This window comes from Pelobates fuscus, chromosome 5 (genome assembly GCF_036172605.1).
Source record: "Pelobates fuscus isolate aPelFus1 chromosome 5, aPelFus1.pri, whole genome shotgun sequence".
Lineage (NCBI taxonomy): Eukaryota > Metazoa > Chordata > Amphibia > Anura > Pelobatidae > Pelobates > Pelobates fuscus.
The window spans coordinates 74247289-74272943 of record NC_086321.1 but is presented as its reverse complement, the minus strand read 5'-3'; the positions used below and the strand labels follow the sequence as shown (position 1 = coordinate 74272943).

Here is a 25655-nt window from a genome sequence, read left to right as displayed (position 1 = left end):
TTCACATATTTTTCACTAAGGCTATAGTTGGGTTTCAAGTTCTTGACATGTTTGCTATGATATCTTTTATTGGGGTTCACTTCTTTTGCCACCTTTACTTAAATTATCATTTAACCCAATTAAACTGTACCTTACGGATATCCAACACTACATGCTCATACGACACCGCAACAATACAGGATTCCTTTCATATTATCTAATAAAGATCTACTGAAAGGAATTCAAATCCAAGACACACATACCATCTCAAAGGATACCGATCCACACGGCATATTTCATTCACTATCCGACTTAGTAGATTCAGCTCCGGTTGAACACATGACCATACGACAATCAAACGGCCATACATCTAGCATGCTGTGGGTTCCTACGTCCCAGGAATTTAACTGAATATAACTACCACTGAATTCCTGGGAATGTCTGATATCCAGACACCTTAGACCCTATAGCACATACGGCCACCATACCCCTATTACCTACTCTAGACAATGGTGCCCGGTAAAGTTTGGGATACTTATTGCACCACTTTACAGATATAACCACTCAAACCATTATCAAAACTTTATGGCTCCTTTCTTACAGCATCTTTAGTCAAGCTTCATGTTCACTTACTGTGAACTAGGCTCGGCCTAATACAAACCTTTCATCAGGACACTCCTTCCACATAGGGGCAGCATTCTGTGAGAAACTGACTCTGCTGGGTACCTGAGATCTGGTAACCTTGACTCTACAAGCATTGGTATCAGTGACAAGTCTCTTCAGCTGTGTCTGGTCCTGTGTCTGGTTCTTGGCCTGTAAAAGCCACTTCCTGTCTCTGTACCTTTGCCAGATTATTGTGGTTCCTGTACTCTCTAATCAAGCTTGTTCCTGTTTCTCCTATCTGTTGCTGAATTTGGACCGTTTTGACTTTGCTGCTTCTCCTTCCCACTGACATCGGCTTGCCTCACGACGATTATCATCTCTCTGTTCCAGTCTACCATCTCTGCTTAAGACCAGACAGCCACTCAAGGCTCAGGGGCTCAACCACCTGAGTAACGAGTGGCTACCTCTGGCAGAATACTTTGCTGATCTGGCTACTGGACTCCAAAACTTTCTAACATCAATATAATTACAGAATAATCTGGCCCATTCATGGAGACCGTCGGATCAGATTCTGCATTGGCCCAGCAGGTTGCTTTTAATGCACGAACTATGCAGACCCAGGCACAGACCATTCAAGTGCTGCAAGATCAGGTAGCTGAACTGCAAAATGAAGTTCAATCAATGCATAGTGAGCTTACCAGCTGCAGGGCACATGATGTTGCGGCTACTGCTGCTACTACTGTTACACTTGCACAAGATGCCCGCTTGCCTCTACCAGAAAAATTTGGAGGAGACCGCAAAAAATTTAGGGGTTTCCTAAATCAATGCTGTTTGCATTACATGATGTTGCCTAACCGTTTTCCATCTGAAAGAGCGAAGGTGGAATTTATTTTCTCCCTATTCAAAGATGAAGCCCTGGTTTGGGGCTCCCCTTTTCTGGAACAGGACAGTCCAGTCTTGGGAAATTTAAAAGACTTTCTTGAGGCCATGTGCCTAGTTTTTGATGACCCCAATCGCTGTGCTACAGCAGAAGCCACTCTCCTTCATTTACATCAAGGGAGGCGCTCTGTGGCTGAATATGCTGCTGAATTCAGATAGTGGGTTGCTGATACTACTTGGAACCAATCAGCCCAGAGGTTCCACTTCAGAAGGGGTCTCTCAGAAGCTATAAATATGAGCTAGCTCGTGTTGATCTTCCTGTTGAGTTTGATGCATTTGTGCGGTTGGCTATCTGTATTGATCGAAGACTTTCAGAAAGAAGATTGGAAAGACAGGGCTCTTTTAAACCAAGTGTTACTCCTACTTTCTATTCAAGAATTTCTACTCCGACCCCACAAACACCTACAGACTCTGAACCTGAGGCTATGCAGGTAGATCTAATAAGAGGGTCATTATCCAATGAAGAAAAACAGTGGCGACGCACTCACAATTTATGCCTGTTTTGTGGTAGTGCTGGGCATTATGCCATCAATTGCCCTAGCAAGTCTAAAAGAACAATAGCTATGACTGCTGAGGGTGCACAGATTCAACACCAAACACAGATTTCAGACCAACTGGATTCTGTCACACAACCCTTGTTTTCTCTGGCTCAGGGTGAAGAGGGTATGATGACTCAACATCCTCATTTGGTGGTGCCTATCACTTTGCAATATGGTGATAATAAAATTTCAACAACAGCTATGATAGATTCAGGCCGAAACTTTTGGGATATTAGATTTGCAGCAGGAAATAAAATTCAGTCTATCCCTAAATCTTCACATGTGTTATGTAATGGAAACAGAAGACGGTTCTCCACTTACGTCAGGCCCGGTTACACATGAGACTGTGCCCTTAAAATTGATTCTGGAAGTGAATCACCATGAGTCTATATCTTTCCACCTAATTTCCTCAACACAGTTTCCAGTGATTTTGGGTATACCCTGGCTTGCTCTGCATAACCCACAGATTGATTGGAAGACTAGAACTTTGTCCTTTCCTTCAGAACACTGCTTAATGAATTGTCAACCCTCTAAGGCAACACCTGTTGCCACAACAATTAATGAAATGGTTGCTACAAACTTAACTAAGCTTCCTCTACAATATCGGGATTTTGCAGATGTCTGTGATAAGAAGAATGCACAACAATGATGTACTACGGGATCTCCTGGATCAGTTTGTTGTGGCATATTTGGATGATATCCTGATATTTTCTGATAATCTTGAAAATCACAGAAAACAGGTCTGCATTGTTCTTGAGCGCCTTCGTAACCACCAGCTATACATTAAACTGGAAAAATGTGAGTTTGAACAAATTCAATTCCTGGGATATGTAATAACTCCTAAAGGTTTAAGTATGGACGCAAGTGAAATTAATGCTGTGCTGGACTGGCCCATCCCCAAGAATGAAAAAGATATTCAGAGATTTGTGGGGTTTGCCAATTTTTACAGGCGTTTCATTAAGAATTTCTCTGCCGTTATTACACCGATCACTGAACTTACACGTAAAGGGACTCCTTTTCAGTGGTCCAATAAGGCTGACACTGCATTTTCCAGATTAAAGACTCTGTTTACATCTGCCCCTATCCTGGTACATCCTCAGCCAGAATTGCCATTTACTGTAGAGGTAGATGCTTCTGATTCAGCTGTTGGGGCTATACTGTCTCAAAGGACTGGACCTAAGATGTTGTTACATCCATGTGCCTTCTATTCCCGCCAGATGTTACCAGCAGAAAGAAATTATGACATAGGGAATAAAGAACTTTTGGCTATAAAAGCTGCCTTTGCCGAATGAAGACATCTCTTGGAGGGAGCCACCCATCCAATTACTGTCCTCACAGATCACAAAAATCTGGAATGTATTCAATCAGCTAAGAGACTGTCAGCCAGACAAGCACGCTGGTCCCTATTTTTCTCAAGGTTTAATTTTTTGATTTCACACCGCCCTGGTTCCAGAAATGGCAAGGTAGATGCCTTGTATAGGATAGCTGACCCCCTCCATACTGCAGTAACCAAAGCCACCATCTTGCCTGAGAGTAGATTTTTAGGAGTTACCTTTCCTTCTGATCTAATGTCTCGCATTAAAAAGGGCTACGCTGAAGATCCAGTTTTTCGTGATCCTCCTCGTGATCTTCATATGACCATGCTTAATGGGTTTTGGATTTTTCAACAACGTCTGTTTGTTCCAGAATCAGTGCGACTGGACGTTTTACGTCTCTACCATGACTCAAAACCAGCAGGTCATCCAGGAATCCGAAAGACACAAGAACTACTTACCCAATCCTTTTGGTGGCCTAAATATTATGAGGATGTTAAGAAGTATGTGTCCTCTTGTGATGTATGTGCCAGACATAAGACTCCTCGCTCATCCCCTGTTGGCATGCTTCAGCCTCTTCCTATTCCTCATCGTCCCTGGGGATCTATATCCATGGACTTTATTGTGGAACTACCTCCCTCTAAGGAACTCACTACCATTCTTGTTGTTGTGGACCGGTTAACTAAGATGAGTCATTTCATACCAGCTCGTGGTCTCCCTTCAGCTAAACAGACTGCTGACCTAGTTATTCCGGAAATATTTCGCTTGCATGGAGTGCCTGATGAAGTCATTTCTGACAGGGGAGTGCAGTTTACATCTCATTTTTGGAAATATTTTTGTTCTAGTCTAGGTATTAATGTAAATCTGTCAGCTTTTCATCCACAAAGTAATGGACAGACTGAGCGAACCAACCAGACTTTAGAACAATATTTGCGGTGCTATATTAGTTACCTGCAGGATGACTGGCTGGATTTTCTACCCACGGCGGAATTTGCCTATAACAATGCCCAACACTGCTCCACTTCTCTGAGCCCATTTTTTGCCAATTATGGTTACCATCCAACCTTTCTAGTGAGTCTCCCAATTACTACTTCCATTCCTGCAGTCACTGACCGGCTAACCGCCTTACGAGATTCCCAAGAACTGTTGAAGAAGACTCTTTCGGAGGCTCAGGAATGTTACAAAAGAGCTGCTGATAGGCATAGAAAGGAGGCCCCAGTTTATCATGTTGGTGACAAGGTTTGGCTGTCAACAAAGAATCTTAAGCTTAGGATTCCTTCTCATAAATTGGGTCAAAAGTTCATGGGACCTTTTGAGATCATCGCTCAGATCAATGCTGTCACCTTCCGTCTGCAACTTCCAGATTCCATGAAAATACATCCAGTGTTTCACGTTGCACTGCTTAAACCTTTTCAGGAAAATACTTTCCCTGGTCGAGCCCTGCCTGCCCCACCACCAGTCCTCGTGGATGGTGAAGATGAATACGAGGTGGAAAAAATTCTTGACTCCAGGATATTCCGCAACAAGCTTCAATATTTGGTTCATTGGAAAGGCTATGGTGAGGAGGATAGATCGTGGGAACCAGTGGACAATATTCATGCTCCTGATCTTCTTCAGTCTTTCCATGCACAGTACCCTGCTAAACTAGGAAATAGTGCATCCAGAGGCTGCGCCTGTAGAGGTGGGAGTAATGTGAGGAACTGACTCTGCTGAGTTTCGAACCCTGGTTTACATGCTGCAAAACCTCTTCCTCACCAGTACACCAGCCTGCCTTTTTGCAAATGTACCTGAGATCTGGTAACCTTGACTCTACAAGCATTGGTATCAGTGACAGGTCTCTTCAGCTGTGTCTGGTCCTGTGTCTGGTTCTTGGCCTATAAAAGCCACTTCCTGTCTCTGTACCTTTGCCAGATTATTGTGGTTCCTGTACTCTCTAATTAAGCTTGTTCCTGTTTCTCCTACCTGTTGCTGAATTTGGACCGTTTTGACTTTGCTGCTTCTCCTTCCCACTGACCTCGGCTTGCCTCACGACGATTATCATCTCTCTGTTCCAGTCTACCATCTCTGCTTAAGACCAGACAGCCACTCAAGGCTCAGGGGCTCAACCACCTGAGTAAGGAGTGGCTACCTCTGGCAGAAAACATTGCTGATCTAGCTACTGGACTCCAAAACTTTCTAACATCAATATCATTACACATTCTGAGCTTCCTCCAACCACATTCCAGCTTATATCATCGGGGATATGGGACGCTGGAAGTTCTCCGCCTATACTCCTTAAATTCCGTACCCACTTAAAAAGGTAATACAAGTTTTTCATGACTTATACGAATAAGCAATGGTTGTTATATGATTCATTTTGTATGGTATTCTTTTTGCCCACTTTTATTACAGGCCTACTGCTCTGTCGATTCCGGCACACCACAACCGACTGGTGTCATTTGAATATGTCTATTGGTTATAATATGCTATGTTACACTATTATCACAGCTAGATTGCCCCGACTACAAATGTAAGGCCTTGGTCTGTAGTTGTGGGAGGGGCTTGAATTCCCTTTAAAAGGGTGGCCAATCATCTCCCACCTTACCGTGGACAGTCTGGCGAATCACCCCTCCCACCGCTCCCTCTATTCATATCACCCTCTAAGGTAGGCCCACTTTTATTACAGGCCTACTGCTCTGTCGGTTCCGGCACACCACAACCGACTGGTGTCATTTGAATATGTCTATTGGTTATAATATGCTATGTTACACTATTATCACGGCTAGATTGCCCCGACTACAATATATATATATATATATATATATATATATATATATATACATACATACATACATACATACACCGGTAATGTGAAATATGAGTTTAGCTATACATTTTGCATTTAGTATGTTCTGACACTTCACCTGAATCTTTGCCCCTGTGTGTCTACGGTTTGGATCTATTTCGCAAACTTGTCTTTGACCTTTGTTTGGCGTAGCTGTCTTTGAACCTTGCTCCTGGATATTAATTTTGGCCTATTTCTGAACTACCCCTACTGCCTTTTCACATTATTATACCATTCAACTACTTGGAGACATGCATCATGGGTTCCTGTTATCCAAACCTTCCTGATACTTTTTTATTATACTCCATTGCACACATTGTAGAGGATAGGTTGCCAGGACCCAACCCATCTGATTATTTCCCTTAGTGCTCCTGTACTTGGGGTTGAGTATAGGATGGGGTCGTTGCCATCAACACAACAATAAACTAAAAAAAAAAACACACAGAAAAGCACAGCTTTTAATTTACCTATTTCATGAGGCGTTTCGCCTGGCTTATTATAGATTTTCTTCTTGTTGTAATGTAGTTTTTAATATACAGTCACTAAAATAATACTAATATAGTACTGCTGTCAAATCAAGAGAGCACAGAGGGGAAAAGAGGAAGAGATAATGGAATGTAAAGGAAGCACAAAAAGTGCTATCGTTATCTTTAACATTTTTCTAACATGTTTTTTTCAATAGGGGAACAATTTTATATGCACGTTGTAGCATGCTAAAATCATGTTCCCTTTTTAGCACAGCACATGACTGTTTTAAAATTCTGATAACAGTACCCAACAAAAAAATATATTTCTACCACCCTCTCTCCATAGACATAAATTCAAAAACAAATTGCAAAAACCAAACTAAAATAGCCAAATTGGAGAAAGAAATTGATAAGCTTTTATATTCAGCTATTTTGGCCTATAATGTTACAATTTGATTTCCCAGTCACCAAAATCCACTATTTATGGAATAAATTCAAGAAGGTCTTATTTCAACTGGGATCTAGATGTCAAAAGTAATCATAATCAGGAACTTTACACCAGCATTAAATTGGAGGCCAAGGCAACACCTTACACAATCGAGTAAAAGATTGCGAGGGCTATAATTCTATAAGTGGAGATGTGAAGTGGTAGTACCCTGGGCTCGCAGGGCTGGCAACATTGGGCTTGGGGACAGGAACAAATGAGTATCTTATTTTGTGCACATAACTAAATGATGTCAGTGTGGATGCTCCTAGTAACATGGAACATACAATATATGTATTTGACGTATGGAGGCTTTTAGAGTTGCAAGATGTAATATTATATACATATGTTGATCAGCACCAGCATTAAAACTTAGATATGCAGAGAAGAAATATGGGATACAGCTGTTACTTCTAAAACGAAAATAAATTATACATAGTGTAATATGTCAGAACATTATATATATATATATATATATATATATATATATAAATAAAACACACTCATACTAGTAGCGCACATAATAGTATGCAGTTAATATTGCCTTAAGGATACCTCCCCTGATGGCGCTAGGGGGTGAATACTTTCCCTTTATGGATATCACTCTGCAGAAATCAGCAAATAACAAGAACAGTCAGTTGTGTAAAAAAAACGGTGCTACGCGTTTCATTCTAAACTTAGCACTTCTTCAGGGACCACAAAGATATAAAAACAAAGAATCCGGGGGCATGGCCAACTATCTTGCTGAACTGACGTGCTGGTTTGGAGCTCTGTACCAGAAACAACACATAATAGGCGAAAAGTCCCAAAGTCCCACAAACGGCCACTCACAAGCCTCCTACCAAGAGACGTCCATGGGGAGAAAAAATAAGAAATTCTGCCTCCCAGAGCTGCCAAAATCCCCCGTTATTAGGCTCGCGTTTGCAAGGCCCTCTCCACTGGCTCCCGCCAAAATGGCGCCTGAAGCACTCAGTGAGACCTCGGACGACTCCCACGAGGCCAGGGAGAGCCTTGCTTCGCCTCCTGCTGAAGATGGGGCTCACTACCAAGCCTCAGAGGAACACTCCTCTCCTGTAACTAAGCAGGACATAAGGGATCTGCTGGAAGAAATGCGGGAAGTGTGGAGAGCAGACCTGCAGAGCACAAAAAAGGAGGTGGGTGATCTCCAGCAGAGGCTTACAGCAGTTTAATCCAGAGTGGGAGCAAGGGATCACCAGCTGCAGCACTCCAGTGACATGGTACAAGCCCTCAGCTCCCAAGTCCAGTCACTCACACGCACAGTCACAACTCTGGAGATCCGGCATAGGCGGCGGAACATCCTCATCCAGGGGCATCCCAGAGAGCGTTAGGGGAGAAGCCTTGTTGCCCTACATACACCACTTACTCACGGTGATGGGCATAAAGGGTGAGCGCCAAGCCTGGCCTGATACTGTCAGCATTTTGGATCTGTAAAGCCGCAACAGCGCCAGTGGAAACGCCCAGAGACACAATAGTGGTCACAAGAGATATGGCAACCCGCTTCGCTGTCATGTCCCGCTCCAGAGCCCTAGGCACAGTGCAACTGAATGGCAGCACTGTGGCCTTCTATGGGGACCTCCCTTTCGCAACACTTGTAGAAAGGAGACAACTGGCGCCTGTAGCAAGAAGACTAAGGGAAGCGGAAATTAGATACCGATGGGGTGCAGACAGCTCCCTAGCGGTACCACGGGGAGACCAGACGCTCACCCTGTCCTCCAAAGACGACCAGGAGACATTCCTCAGGAAGCTTAACCATGCAGGATGCATACGAGGGAGGGGCCAGCGGAGGTGACAATCAAGCACTGCGTCAGCCCAAGAACAACAGGGGGCCGAGGAGAGACATCAACGCACCGACTATAACAAAGAGACAGCCCTAAGCTTTAGCAGGTGGCAACTCCAGTCCGTCTGATGGAATCTCGCTGGCCCTAGCAACCATACGGTACGGTGCACGAGAGAGCAGCCCTGGGACACTCGATCTAACAGAGGTCCAGAACCCCACACAACTCCAGCTCCTGTACACAGAGACTTTTGCACACTCCTGAGTGACACAACAGCAACTGCATAAGGCCCCTAAAACCAAAGCTAACAATAATATATGTCCTTGCTCACCCCTAGTAATCGCCAGACACATAGCCAAAAAAATAATATAGCTAAAGCCAGTTGCTCGCCAGACAATGTTTATGCAAAACTGCAAAACTGTCACTATACACATGCAAGTTTGACATTACTTATATTTGAAATTGTTACTATTTACTTTCTAAGTCTAAGTTGTATTTTGAGTCTTTAAACTCCAATAAAATACAAATTAAAAAAACAAACAAAAAACAAAGAATCAAATTCGAACTAAGAATCACCCTCCAACGACTTCAATCCAAGAGGGGAAGAAAGAGGATGCCCATTTCACCACCAATGAACATTCAGGTTTAGTCCTATATAAAGGGTTTGTGTGGAAGGGGGTTTTAGGCTGCTTTGTGGTACATGATTATTCGAATCTTTGGTTTTGTATCTTTGTGGTGGTCCCTGAGGAAGTTCTAAGTTTAGAAAGAAATGCGTAGGAATGTTTTTTTTTTTTTTTACACCACTTGTTATTTTGATATATTTTATTTGTTTATCTTGTATACAATTGCCATAATAAAAACAATTAATTACCTTTGTCTGATTCCTGACTATGGTTTCCAGTTGAATTCAGGTTCCTGCAGAGTGATATCCATAAAGGCAGAGGAGGTATTGGCTTCCCAGTACCATGGAGGGAGCCACCCTTAAGGTGATATTAACTACATACTATTGTGCTTGCTACCAGCATTGGTGTTATTTATATGTTCTGACATATTACACTATGTATAATGTATTTTCTTTTTAGAAGTAACAGCTGTATCCCATATTTGTTCGGTGTATATCTATGGTTTTATGAGAAGTTACCATCTAGGAGGTACCTTTGGGAAGCTGTACAACTTAAAGGACCACTATAGGCACCCAGGAAACTTCAGGTTAATGAAGTGGCCTGGGTGCCAGGTCCATCTAGGGTTAACCTTGCAGCTGTAAATATAGCAGTTTCAGAGAAACTGCTATGTTTACATTAGGGTTAATCCAGCCTCTAGTGGCTGTCTCATTGATTTTTCACAGTGAGAAGACGCCAACGGCCATAGGAAAGCATTGAGAAATGCTTTCCTATGGACTGATTAAATGGGCGCGTGGCTCTTGCCGCGCATGCGCATTCGGCGGATGACGTCAGAAGAGGGAGGAGAGTCCCCAGCGCCAAAGGAGTCCAGTGCTGGAGAAAGGTAAGAATTTAACCCCTTCCTCCCCCTTCAGCCCGGCAGGAGTGGGACCCTGAGGGGGGGGTGGACCTAAAGACCCTATAGAGCCAGGAAAATGAGTTTGTTTTCCTGGCACTATAGTGGTCCTTTTACTGAGCTAGGTTAATTTGTTGCTTTTTACTTCACATTGGGTTTTGTGGTTGAGCATTTTGGATATTGTTTGTACAACATTAAAACCACTTGCCTAATATCATGTAGGTCCCCGTGTGCTACCAAAACAGCTCTGTTGTGTTGAGGCATGGACTCCAGAAGACTACTGAATGTGTCCTGTGGTATCTCGCACCAAGACATTTGCAGCAGATCATTTAAGTCCTGCAAGTTGCAAGGTGGGGCATCCAAGGCAAAGGCCCATTTTGTTGCCCCCTAATGAGAAACAATTCCATTCTCTCAGAACTCTATTCACTAAACACCATAGCAAACCGAAAACTAGAATGTAAAACACGAATGTAAGGTGCACCCAATTCTTTGAGCTGCACCCAATTCTTATTTTTTCTAAATGCACTGCTGGACACATGCATTCTTCCGACATATGCTGCAGCACACACTAATAAACATTGTTGCACACAAATAATCAGTGACATCAAATAGAAATACATGCTGTCACATGCACAGTCTGATTCACACTTCCACACAAATGCCCACTGAATGAGACACACGCATATGCACTCACAGAAACACAGTAAAATGCACACTGACACATACATAAATGCGCATACCAACACTACCAAACACACAAAGACACAAACAAAATCCATGTTTTAACCATACCCATTTTGCATATGACTTTTAAAGGGGTCTGGTGCAGAATGTCAGTATCCTACATGCTCTGGGAGGAAGGGATGTGAAATCACTCCGTCCCACCGCAACCCTATTGGTGGGTCAGTCTGCTCGGGGGCCTGGCTGACAGGCTGCTAAATATGGTGCCAACTGCTATAGTCCTGGTGCACACATTTCATTAAAGGGTTTCATGTGAGTCTGGGCTTTAATGCCTTTATGGCAGTTCTTCATTGAATAGCAATGCCTACATTACTCATTTTGAGTGAAACATAGCCCCCTTTAACATTCCACTCAACAATTCACACTGTATTTCCCCAGTGACACAGCATATGCATTTTGTACATGATGGAAGAAAGCATCTTTGCAGTTTACACTGTTGCAATCAGGAAGTGGTTTTCAGAAGCCAAAAGCCTCTTCCAAAATGACAGATGCTGTTTAGCTACTGATGTGGTGCGCTTTCAGTACGCAGCATAGTAGCACGTTGTTTCCTCTAGCATTTCTAAACACAGCAGCAAATGCAATAGGTGAACTTTGAAGATTGCTTCATTTTTCATAGTTCTGTTGTGCACTCTGGGATTGTGAACATTGCCATTTTCATGGTAAATTAGAACTTTGCATCATACAGTGAAGAACAATCACCGACTTGTGGGAGCAGAATATCTCAAAATGTAACAGTTATATCAAAATAATATTGATAAAATAAGTACATTGCAATTTGAATGGTTACTTTAATCACCAAGACCACTTCAGAGATTTGAAGTGGTATTGGTGGTAGGAGACTGTATGTATGCTGCACAGAGAAATGGGGCTTGTTATGCTCCAGACACATGTGGCTTAGGAATCACAAAACTTAAAGTCTTTCTTTACAGATTTGAAAGGGGTGACCTACTTACTAATGCCCAATAGGGCACTTTAAATTAAAAAAATATATATATGCCTTAAAAAGGGTTAGAGTAACTAGAGTAAGATTAACTGCTGAACTGACCTTACAAGAAATTGCATTGTTTTAATGGGAATCCAGCTAATTAATTACATTTGAAACAATTCACTAAGACCTTGCATGCTCACACATCCACAAGGAATTATGGGGCATGATATGCTGAGAATGGCAGTGTTTACTACAAGGTTCCAGAGGCGTATGCCAGGCCCAGCATGAAAAAAGAACCATTTATGACATGTACTAAATCTTGTGGTACTAGATTTACAGGCAGAGATGATAGATAGACAGACTGATAGTCATTACAGAGAGATGATGATAGACAGAGAGACAGATACATGTAACATCGATGCGTACACATGACACCAGTCCTCAGAAAATTCTGCATAATTCAATTCTAAACTTGGTCCTGCTGTGTTAAAATAACACATAAAATAACAGGACATTTTTGAGAATTTAATAGTGTTTCAGCAGTGCTTTGTATATAGGCAGTGGTGGGTCGGCTGGCCACTAGAACAACTTTTTCAGAGAAAAGGCAGTGTTCACATTACACCCTAGAGATACCTCCACTGACCACTCCTCATATAGCTAGAGGTGCATCCGGTGGCAGTGCTGCACAGAGTGACTGCCATTCAGTGTCTCCACTCTCTGCAAGCAGACACTGAACTTTCCTCATAGAGATGCATTGATTCAATGTATCTCTATGGATATGCGGATTGGCCAGAGCTGTGTTTGGCTTGTGCTGGCTCTGCCCCTGATCTGCCTCTTTGACAAGCTTAACCAGTTAAATGCTTAACCAGTTAAAATACTATATTTCGGTGGGCGGGGGGGGGGGGGGGGGGGGGGAGGAGGGGGGAGGGCAGTGGGTTAGATGGTGTTTTTAACACTATAGGGTCAGGAATATATGTTTGTGTTCCTGACCCTATAGTGTTCCTTTAATCTCTCAATTAAAAGGGACATCCAGGCTTTAACCCCATTAATTAAATTAAAAAAGTGATTTAACTGGCAAAGACTTGAGCAGTGAGACTGCAAGGGCACTAGAAAAAGTGCAGAGGCGGGCTACAAAATTAATAAAAGGAATGGAACATATCAGCTATGAAGAAAGGTTAACAAATTTAAACCTATTTAGTTTAGAAAAACGTCGCCCGAGAGGGGATATGATAACATTATACAAATATATTCGGGGCCAATACAAACCATTGTGTGGAAATCTATTCACAAACCGGACTTTACATAGGACACGAGGCCATGCGTTTAGACTGGAAGAAAGAAGATTTCGTCTAAGGCAAAGGAAAGGTTTTTTTACTGTAAGAACAATCAGGATGTGGAATTCTCTGCCTGAAGAAGTGGTTTTATCAGAGTCCATACAGATGTTCAAACAGCTACTAGATGCATACTTGCAAAGACAGAATATTCAAGGATATAATCTTTCAATGTAGGGTAATAACTGCTTGATTCAAGGATAAATCTGACTGCCATTCTGGGGTCAAGAAGGAATTTTTTGTCCTAGCTTGTTGCAAAATTGTGCTTCAAACTGGGTTTTTTTCTTTTTTTTTTTTTTTTTTTTTTTTTTTTCTTTTCTTTTGGATCAACAGCAAAAAACAGGTGTGAGGAAGGCTGAACTTGATGGACGCAAGTCTCTTTTCAGCTATCTAACTATGTAACTATGTAACTATGTAAGGGCATGGTATATACACCGAAACCACTTCATTAAGCTAAAGTTGATTTGGTGCTTAAAGTGTCCCTATAAAGTTGTGTTGGTATCTGGAATGTCTCTTTAATATGAATACTTACAATTTGTATTACCAAAAACAAAACAAATAATATATATATATACATATATATATACATATATATATATATATATATATATATATATATATATATATATATATATATATTTTTTTTTTTATTTACTATATAGAAAGCACATATAGTACTAGTATGTATATAAAATAACAAATATAAGTCAAGGTAGATATGAGACTATCAAAAGTAGATCACATTTACTATAAGGAATATTGAAAGAAATAAGGTAAACAAAAAAGTAACAAAATGAAAAAAGGAGCTAGTACCATTTGCATATCTTTTAGGGTAATTTTAATTATGAAGATAACGTTTGATCATTTTTAAAAACAATCTACAGAGAAAATGGCTGTATGTATGGGTTGCAATGTATGAGCTATCTGGGCTATTCATCGTACTCTGATTTGTAGCATACTGAAATGTGATTTTTAAACTTCTGGCTAAAACAGCTTTGACTATAGCTGACTATATAGTTTGAACTATATTTCCATCTTTTTGTAATTTGGGCTTCAATTTAGAATGTTGTGAATAACCCAGTATGTGTTCAAGGCGATGAGTGCAAGTTATGTAAGTATAGTTATACACAAATGGGAATTATATATTTTTTTACTTAATCTAGTGATTTCTATGAATTATATTAACATTTGATTGTATTCCTACAAATCTACTGCATATGTATAGACTATGTATTAATTACAGTATTAATAAATTATTTTTATTATTATTTATAAAGCACCAACAAAATCCGCAGAGCTGTACAGTAGGAGGACTAACAGACATGTAGTTATCGTTATCATCAGACAAGCTGAAGATTCAGGAACAGAGGGGTTGATGGCCTTGCTCGATGAGCTTACATGCTAGACAGAGTGAGGTATAGTGACCTGAAAGGTAAGGGTAGGGTGGAAAAACTAGGTTCCTAGAAGAGTATTCACTAAGGGCATAGTGGATGTATTTTTTTTTTTGTTGCTTTTTTTTAAATGACAGTTGCAGAAGAGGAATCAGGGTGTGGGGAAGGAAAGCTATTAACAGTTTAATTACTATGCATTCCCAAAAAATACTATCAGGGAAGAGTAAAATACCATTCAATAAGGTATATTATATTTTTTTAAACATATTTTATTATTCTATCTGTATCTGAAAACAGTTGTATTTCTGCTTCTGTTATTTCGAAACCAGTCTGGAATATTGCATAATATTACAAAATCTCTAAACATGTATATACAATGTAAGAATATTTTACATTATTTTATTTTAGCAAGTAACGCCAAACAGCTAATATCTATGCTAAATTCCTGCTATATCCTTTCTTCATGTGCCCCAATTAGTCCAGATCCTTCTAGAGAGAGATGCCATCCTGTTCAGAATGTGTTACTTTACCTAATTTTGCATCGTCTTGTGTAGTTCGTAATGCAGTTCCCATTTAGGTTGCCATCTGATGTACATTAGCCACTATTCAGGGATGGACTGACAAAAATCTGGGTAAACTGAGATTCTGGGTTCGTTGACACACAAAATACACACATAACAATACACGCAGTGGTTTATTCACTAAGCAAATTTAATGTGGAATATTAACTATGAAATTGCATATTTTAGGTCCAAATATCGGAATAAATAGATCAATTGGAGATTTTTTCCACTTAAGATATTTTGCTCTGCAATGTGCAATTTTCTTTTTTGTCTGTAGTTCGAGTGTGTTGATGCAGGAATTTATTTGTAGTTTGCAGTAGTTTTAGAATGTGTCTAGAGGTACATTTGTGTTTATTTTTAGGGTTAATGAAAGCAATGTGTATTTTTGTGTACTGTCCAGATGCAAAAATAGATGTGTGTATTGCAACCTTCATTACATGTTGTCCTTTGTGGTTTAGTTCAGGAGTAAAGAAATAAAGGAAATCTGTGGCTGTGATGCTCAGATCTCTTACTTGTTTTGTCTGCTGGTTATGATCAGCGAGTACATTCATTGTGGTTGTAACTGTATCCCTGTATGCCCCTTTTAATTAGACAAATGTATGCACCAACTATCCCTTCATTTTAATTTCATAAGGCTGATGCCTATGCAAAACATGAACCACTTTTTAAGTACATACATGTTGCTGAACTTGGTCTGTTGTATTTAAAGCCAGGGTAGAAATATTAAAAAATATTTTAAAAAACAGTAACAGAAAGTAAAAGAGTAACAGAGACTAAAGAACAAAACTATTGAGTGACAAAGGAGGAAATGTGTTACAATACCCGATCAGCTAAGCTGCAAGCCTCAAACCAGGAAACCTTTGAAAGACCTGCAACGAGATGTGTTAACTGCACAATTTCTCATTTCAGCTGTTATTTTTTTTTTCTTTCTGCTTGTAGGACACAAGCTCAAATGTAAAGTCGCTCGCAGCGAAGTTTAACTCGGTGCCTCATCCCATGGAGGATTCAGAGAAGTCACCTGTACACCCCGGTTTCAAGGGAATACAAGACAGAAGAGCTGGTTTTGAAAATAATTTCAGCCCTGCTGTCGATTTTCAAGCAAAAAAGCCTGCTTCACCAAAACCGACATATGGCTTGAAACCTGTAACAGATGAAGTAAAACCTTCAATAGCAAGACCCATCGTAGGAGTTAATAGAATTGGAGGCTCTTTTCAAGCTAACAAGGAAACTGAACCAAAAGGTGTCTTTCCAAAACCCCCAGGGTTCAAGCCTCCTGACCTGCACAAAGAAGAAGCCCGATCACCATTTCCTAAACCGATTGGAAATAAAACTGCTTTTGGTGGGACCCCTCCACAAGAACCTAGGTTTGGAGCTATCAAGTCAGCATTTGAGCCAGAACATAAGGAAAATCAAGAAAAACCTGTATTTCCCAAACCATCTGCCATAAAAGGACTCAATGCGGCCACAGAAAATGTATCAAAACCTATATTTCCCAAAAAGCCACAGCTGGGCGGGAAACCTCCAGGGAATGTCGGCACATTGCCTACAGAAAATGCAGTTAGCAACAATACCTTTGTGACTAAGACCTATTCAACATCTCTTGATAATAAGCCATTCATACAGTCTAAAGAACCCGCTGAAAGCAATGCTCAAGCGAATTCACGGCCAACGGGAATTAAATCTATCCAGAGTCCATTTCTGAAGCAAGCTGAGGAGGAACAGAACACTGGTGGCCCACGCCCAAATTTCCCAGTAAAAAGTTTTCAGAACAAAACGAGTCAAGATTCACTGTTCCCAAAACTGCAATCATCGGGTCAGGTGTCCAGGTTTGGGGAAAAACTTAAGGAACATGCACAACCCTCAGAACCCAAGAAAAAAACCCTGACTCCTATGTTTAAATTAGGTCCTGCACCCCAGAAGCCCGTTCGGCCACCAAAAGTAGACCTCACACGATTTAAAGGTACAAAAGGAAATGGTAAGTTGATTTTTTTAAATACATATTTTTTTAATCTAGCATTTCATGTAAATATATTTTTTATTACAGTGTTGGACATCTTTTCAATCGGGGAAGTCATTTGCTATTGAAATGCATAGTTATGGGTGATGTAGAGTCAACATAGCAAAACAGTGGAACCCATTTAATTTTGTGGTTTTACAGTAACTCTAACGGTGCTATTCAATAAGCCATATGCTATCAGGAATTCATTGGGGATTTGCAAACTGAATCCCAAAATATTTGAACTCAATATATATCCAAGTCAACTATTATGCCCTTAAACTTGCAATTCATTCACTCAATTCATGTTTTAGTGAATAAACCTGTGTGCATATTATGCTGTATTTTATAATGTTACTCTTTTAAAGCGAGGCAGGAAAAGGAAATAAAAAACAGGTTGTTTTATTATTGTTATTATGAATATTAATCTTGTCATGTATATGCCATCAGCATATTCCACTCCCATTTACGATATTAAAAGGGGAAGAAACCCCATTTTATTATTGCACAGGGATGTCATAAATTACAAAAACAAAATAAAGTGGACAGAACCAAGTAATACAAAGGGCCCTACACAGATAATCTTCTCATTTATAATTGTTATTCTGTATTTGTTTGGACTATATAGCATAACCTATTTAATCATACCTTACAGTATAACCAATGGTTGATATGAGAACCGGAATATTCTCAATATTTATATAGCAGTGAGCAAAGCTCCTCAATAACCTATTTCTTGTTAATATTTCGAATAGTTTACTACATATTGGTTTTCTATTTCTTTCCACATTAAAAAAAATCGTAAAGTGTTGTGGAGAATGTTGGTACTACATGAATGCCAATAACAATAATAATAGTAATAAAGGTGGTATAATCAAGAGAGTTAAATAAAACAAATACTTCGTCATCCATTTTTAAACTGAAATGTTTTAACTGTAAAGCAATTTATTCCCATAAAAAAAGCAAAGGCATGTGTAATTTTAGAGGAAATTATTTGAAGTAGCTAGAAGCTGTGGGCAGAGCCATACTAACATAGGGGCTATTGGAGCTGTAGCCCAATGTCCATGCATTGCAATAGATCCACATGTTGAAATAGGAGACCTTTCTTTTCTCCAAATTCATTGCACATAGACCTTTTGTGCTCCATTATCCATGGGTTGGAATCTATGTGTCTCCTTACTCATAGGATGGTCTGTGCCCCCTCTAACTTCCCTGCTTTACCAGGGAAGCCTGCATGTGAAGATGGATTTTCAGTGCTTGAAATGTCCAGTTTACAAATGCAAGTAGCAATGGTTTTATATATGGCTGCAAAAATGGCTCTGAACAGAAGTCAGACACTCAAGGCTAGAAGCAAAAGTCGAATTGTGCTCCAGGCCAATACAGATACTAATCCTGCTTTGATTTTACATTCTCTAAAATAATAAAAAATATATGTATTTCTGGATTGTCAGCAGAGGTAATGCACTAAAAGTAAAGGGTTGTTTATAAAACTCATACATATTTTGTAAAGTTCTAATATTTGAGTATAGGTTATTTGGCAAACATAATATATAATATATTATATGTATATACAGTATTCAGAGAGCTTAGAATGTAATGTTGTGCGGATGTTGTGCATGTTTTGTTTCCAATATATACCCCATTCTGTAGACAGAGACTGGGAGTGAGAGATTGAAAAAATCAGGTTGGTCAACTAATTATATTAGAAAGGGACAGAAAATGTTTAGACGGAGGATGGGTTTGAGATCCTGGAGACCAGCATTTGTTTATATAGGCATATTCTCTTTTTTCTGGTGAAGCAGAAATTAGGCTGGTACCTTTCACTTAGGTGAAGAAAAATGCATATTTCCATTTCATGAATAGACTTGGTGGAACACATAGAGTGCTGAGGAATGAGGATAGGAGGAGAACTGGTCTAGTGATGATGGAAAGAGGAGGGGTAAAAGAACTGAGGAGAGTTTTTGGAGAAGTGACCTCTGAACTTCGGATGAGGGAAAGGAGAAAGAGTGGTGAGAGATATAGAGGCTTTCATAAAGATGAGGACAGTGTGAGGAGGGGAATTAATAGTACGAGAATGAGGAGAATGTGGGTGAAAATATGAGGTAGAGGAAGAAGTATACATTTAAAGTCCATAAGCTAAGGAGGCAGAGGACCGAATAGAAAATTGGCAGTCCACAGATAGAGAAGCAATCACCTACTTGAACAGTAGAGTCCAGTATCCATAAAAACTGGTCAGTCCTAGTCAAATAGGTACAACAGAACGGTGGATTTGCCTGCTAACACTGTCCAATAGTATAGAAGAAACTGCTCCAAAAATTAATGTGAGAAACGTAGCTTTTATTCTATGATAAAAAGTTTAAATAGTGATACACAGCATACACTTCGAATACACACATGATCAGGATGTCTCCAAAGATTATGCTGCCGAACATGTTTTATGCCAGATAGCACTAAGCCCTAGTCCTAAGTGTGAATATATGAGGCAGAGGAGAAGACTTATCTCACTAGAGGTTGAACTCTTGAAATGTTGGGCTACTACTTAGGTTAGTTTTATGGGGAATATGTCTTCTTTTCTTTTTCATTTTTTTAATAGTTTTCCTTCTATTTGTTATCACATTTGTACTTCACATGAATGAAAACAACTTCGCTGGACCCAACAATCCCTCTTTAAATGTGTTTATTTTACAATTATTTGTGACTTTCATTAAAATAAGCAATTTGTAAGCAAGTGAGCCAGTGAGGGCTAGCATTTTGACATTACAGCTTTTTTCAAGTTTAGATAACATCACCCATGTTGCCCAGCCAGCTATATGGCTAAAAAAAAAAAAAAAAACTAAATGGACGCAGACATCACATTTTCACTTTTTCCTTTCATATACAACTGCACAACCATGAAGGGTTTAGCAAAATTAAAATAAAAATTAAAAAAGTAAAAATAAGTTAAAAAGTTGAAATATAATACACTGTGATATTTCCTTTACGATTTTTCCCAGGCGCTGTCAGACAGATAATTTACAGCTACGATGAATCATACAAAACAGGAACAATGTATTTGTAGTTTTTATTTTCTCCATTATTATTTCTGTATTGCACCTCTTTAAGCATGATCAAACTGGTTCATTGTCTCTGTAGGTATTTGATATCACAGTATTACATTTTGAGCTACTTCTAATTCGTTTGTTTATCATCCTTTGGTCATCAATCCATTACTAATCTTATTGTGTGGTGTTTAACGTATTAGTTTTGTGTTGTTTGTAACGATACTTAAGGCAGGGTTTTTCATTTCCATTTTCACTTGTAAAATTGGTTCACTGACCCATTCGTTATTTGTAGAATTAAATATCTGACAATGCATTTTAAATAGCACACAGTAACATGAATAGTTCAACTTAATTTATTCTAGGAAGTTGTCTAAGGGTGATCAATATAATCAGTCTGTTCTAACCAATGGCGGCCAAAACAGAAAAGTATTCTCTGTGAATACTATTTGTTAGGGATATACATTAACATTTACCTCCTTTAGTGCACCTTCTCACTTAATGTTGCACTTGGGGACAGTCATCTTTAAGCCTGTTTGATCAGAAGCAACATTTATCCAACAAAACGTCTTGCAGTCTAGAACAAGTAGACATCTATGATCTTGACATTATTTGCAAGCTTGAAGAAACTCAGGATCTTTTCTAGACCATTCAAAGCCACTGGACCTTAGCAGATAAGTAATGACCAAAGTAGACTTAAAGATGGCAGCACTCACCCAGGGAAAACCAGACAATGTACTAAACCATTGTACTAAACCAATGTACTCAAGCAGACAATGTACTAAAAAGATTTCTTAACTAATACGTGTTATAAAACAATATCCAGCACGGCTCTTTTGAACGGCAACCTAGGGGGTTAAGAACTACTCTCCTTAATACAGTATTGATCATTTAGTTTTGTACTGTATATTTTAGAATCACATGTTTAACTGTGTATACAACCATGGATTGCTTCAATCCTATAGGTGGGATTTAGTCAAAGTCATACTGTACTATACATACCCTATAGAATTGTTCCAGAGAGGGTATGATCAAAACTATTTTATAACATTATTAGATATTAGAAATGAAACTTTGAATTCTAAACTTGCCCTGCCGCCACTGAAAACACATCATTTAATAGGTTATGCAAAACTACCTGTGTGGTCTATTATATTTTATATCTGTAATTGCCATCTGTATTGCCACTTGCAGAGCATCTTTAACAAGGAAACTTGTTGTGGAACGAATTCTTGTAGAGAGAGCGAGGAATATACATACAGTCATTGGAAAAAGAAAGTGTGCACCTATACCATGCTAATATACAGCTATACCCTTTCTGTGTGCACTGATACCATCCTGATATACAGCTATACCCTGTCTGTGTGCACCAATCCCACCCTAATATACAGCTATACCCTGTCTGTGTGCACCAATCCCATCCTAATATACAGCTATACCCTGTCTGTGTGCACCAATACCATCCTAATATACAGCTATACCCTGTCTGTGTGAGCCAATACCATGCTAATATATTATTATTATTATTATTGAATTTATATAGCGCCATCAAATTCCGCATCGCTTTACAATGGGTGGACGAACAGACATGTAGTTATAACGAGACAAGTTGGACACACAGGAACCGAGGGGTTGAGGGCCCTGCTCAATGAGCTTACATGCTAGAGGGAGTGGGGTAAAATGACACAAAAAGGTAAGGATAGTATTAGACTAGTGACAGTTGCAGAAGAGGAATCAGTCAGGAGCTATTAACAGTTTAATTGATACGCTTTTATGAAGATTTTTTTGAAGGAGTGGAGACTGGGTGAGCATCTAACGGGGGAGGGAAGTGAGTTCCACAGGAACAGTGCAGCCATCGAGAAATATTGAAGGCGAGCATCAGAGGTGGGAGTACGGACAGAAGATAGACGTAAGTCTTCAGCAGATCTTAAGGGCCTAGACAGGACATACTTGTGTAGAAGGGAGGATAGATAGTTGGGAGCAGCATTATGTAGAGATTTGAAAGCAAGAACCAGAATTTTAAATTGAGCTCTATTTTATAGGAAGCCAATGTAGGGACTGACAGAAGGGTGAGGCATGGGAGGTGCGGGCAGACAGGAAGATGAGCCTCGCTGCCGCATTCATTACGAACTGTGACGGCGCAAGTTGGGAGCACGTAAGACCACTGAGAAGTGGATTACAGTAGTCAACGTGAGAAAGGACCGTGGAATGGACCAACACCTTAGTCGCATCTGGCGTTAAGTAGGGGCGGATGCGCGCAATGTTTTTGAGACGGAAATGACAGGATTTGGCGATAGATTGAACATGAGGCTTGAAGGAGAGGTCGGAGTCAAAGAGAACACCTAGGCAGGGCCGGACTGGAAATGAAAAGCAGCCCTGGAAAAAAATTCCATACCAGCCCCGTAATGCATCGCGCCAGCATAGTGCGCAGATATGGAAGCGGGGAAAAAACTGAAAAATATCACTCAAACATGAAAGAAATCGTTTGTGCGTGGAGAGAGTGCCGTTTGTGCGTGGAGAGAGTGCCGTTTGTGCGTGGAGAGAGTGCCGTTTGTGCGTGGAGAGAGTGCCGTTTGTGCGTGGAGGGGTGCTGTGTGCGTGGAGGGGTGCTGTGTGCGTGGAGGGGTGCTGTTTATGTGTGGAGGGGTTCTTTGTGTGGAGGGGTTCTGTGTGCGTGAAGGGGTTCTGTGTGCGTGAAGGAGTTCTGTGTGCGTGAAGGGGTTCTGTGTGCGTGAAGGGGTTCTGTGTGCGTGAAGGGGTTCTGTGTGCGTGAAGGGGTTCTGTGTGCGTGAAGGGGTTCTGTGTATGTGTGGAGGGGTTCTATGTGTAGAGGGGTTCTGTGTGCGTGAAGGGGTTCTGTGTGCGTGAAGGGGTTCTGTGTGCGTGAAGGGGTTCTGTGTGCGTGAAGGGGTTCTGTGTGCGTGAAGGGGTTCTGTGTGCGTGAAGGGGTTCTGTGTGCGTGAAGGGGTTCTGTGTGTTTTGAGGGGTGCTGTTTATGTGTGGAGGGGTTCTGTGTGCGTGAAGGGGTTCTGTGTGCGTGAAGGGGTTCTGTGTGCGTGAAGGGGTTCTGTGTGCGTGAAGGGGTTCTGTGTGCGTGAAGGGGTTCTGTGTGCGTGAAGGGGTTCTGTGTGTTTTGAGGGGTGCTGTTTATGTGTGTGAAGGGGTTCTGTGTGCGTGGAGGGGTTCTGTGTGTGTGAGGGGTTCTGTGTGTTTTGAGGGGTTCTGTGTGCGTGAAGGGGTTCTGTGTGCGTGAAGGGGTTCTGTGTGCGTGAAGGGGTTCTGTGTGTGTGGGGGAGGGGGGTTCTGTGTGTGTGTGTGTGGGGGAGTTCTGTGTGTGTGGGGGAGGGGGGTTCTGTGGGTGGGGGGGGTTCTGTGGGTGGGTGGTTCTGTGTGTGCGGGGGGTTCTGTGTGTGCGGGGGGTTCTGTGTGTGCGGGGGGTTCTGTGTGTGTGGAGGGGTGTAGTGTGTGTATGGGGGGTGGGGGGTTGTAGTATTGATATATTTATATAAAAAAAGACTTTATATTACTCCCCTCCCCCCTTACATTTGGTCAGGGCCCAGGGGAGAGGGGGAACGGTTACTCTTCAATCCCTGGTGGTCCAGTGGTGGCGCGTGCTGTTCAGCCTGCAGCTCCTCTGGCTGCAGGCTGACTTCGGTCTCCTCCCGCGAGCACAGCAGGCAGGTCAGAGCGTTGCTATGGTAACGCACAGCAACGCTCCAACCTGCCTGCTCGAGGGAGGAGCGTTCTCGTTTGCAGGTTCCTGTCAGACCGGGCAGGGGAACAGAAGCTCCCCTACCCGGTCTGCCTGCTCTGCCACGCTACATTCTGTGACCGGCAGGAGGGGAGCACATCCCCTCCTGCCGGTCACCCTGTAATTGCGGCCTGGGCTGGTGCACACTAGGCGGCCGCGCACCGGCCCCCTAGTGTGCTGGCCCACCGGGAAATTTCCCGGTGTCCCGGTGGGCCAGTCCGGCCCTGCACCTAGGCAGCAAGCCTGCGTGGTGGAGTTGATGGTAGCACAGTTGACTTGGAGGGAGACAGACACAGGAGTAACAACACTTGAGGGAGGAAAGACCAGAATTTCAGTTTTGGTCAAGTTTAGTTTAAGGAAGTGGGCAGCCATCCAGTTAGAAACAGCAGAGAGGCAGTCAGAGACACTAGTCAAGAGGGACGGGGAGAGATCAGGAGAGGACAGGTAAATTTGCGTGTCATCTGCATAGAAATGATATTGGAAGCCAAAGGAGCAATGAGTTTACCAAGGGAGGCAGTATAGATAGAGAACAGTAGGGGACCAAGAACTGAACCTTGGGGGACACCAACAGAGAGGAGTTGGGGAGAAGAAGCAGAGCAAGAGAAAGAAACAGGTAGGAGGAGCACCAGGAGAGAGCAAAATCTTGTAGACCAATATCGCGGAGGATGAAAAGAAGCTGTTGATGATCAACAGTGTAAAAAGCCGCAGAGAGGTCAAGGCAAATTAGGATAGAGTAGTGACCACGAGATTTTGCAGCAAGTAGATTATTGGATACTTTGGTCAGTGCCGTTTCCACAGAGTGCTTAGCGCGGAAACCAGACTGAAGCGGGTCTAGCAGAGAGTTGGACTCGAGAAAATCTGTCAATCTTGCATACACAATTCTTTCAAGGATCTTGGATGCAAAAGGCAGTAGCAAGATAGGATGATCGTTGGATGGGGAGTTAGGGTCAAGATTCTAAAGGCTTCTTTAGAATTGGGGTTACAGTTGCACCAATTGAGAAAGCCTAATGGAATCGGCGAAACGCGTTACTGTATGTATTAAGATTGATTTTAAGTGTATGAAATAAATATTATTTTATTTTACTTTAAAGTATATTTGGTGTATCTTCCATCCAACTAAAGAGGGAAGGAGTCATCCCAAAAAGGACTCATATGCCTTTTGTCACGATTCTGGGAACCAACCACGCTAACAGGTCACAGAGAGGAAGGGTGCTATACCGGTCCTTAGAGTGGCCGGGCTAAGCACACTAAGAATGGTCAGGAGACAAGCCAAGTAAAGGGAGCCAGAAAACGGGAGAACGAGAAACAAGCCGAGGTCAAAGGAGAGGAGAAGACAGGATAATCGGAATAACAAGCAAAACAATCGGTAACCAGAGAGCAACACGAGAAAACTGCACTACAGGTATCACAAGACCACAACAGGGCACTGAGAGACAGGAAAGGTATAAATACCCTAG

At 41.3% G+C, this 25655-nt stretch overlaps 1 protein-coding gene across 1 annotated transcript in view; it reads left to right on the top strand.

Moving 5' to 3' along the window:
- The window catches only part of FYB1 (FYN binding protein 1), a 170143-nt gene that overhangs the window by 23744 nt on the left and 120744 nt on the right, over nt 1-25655 (top strand). The window contains exon 2 of the mRNA XM_063453992.1: nt 16353-17388. Coding sequence (XP_063310062.1) covers nt 16353-17388 — 1036 coding nt within the window. The remainder of the gene's footprint in view (nt 1-16352; nt 17389-25655) is intronic.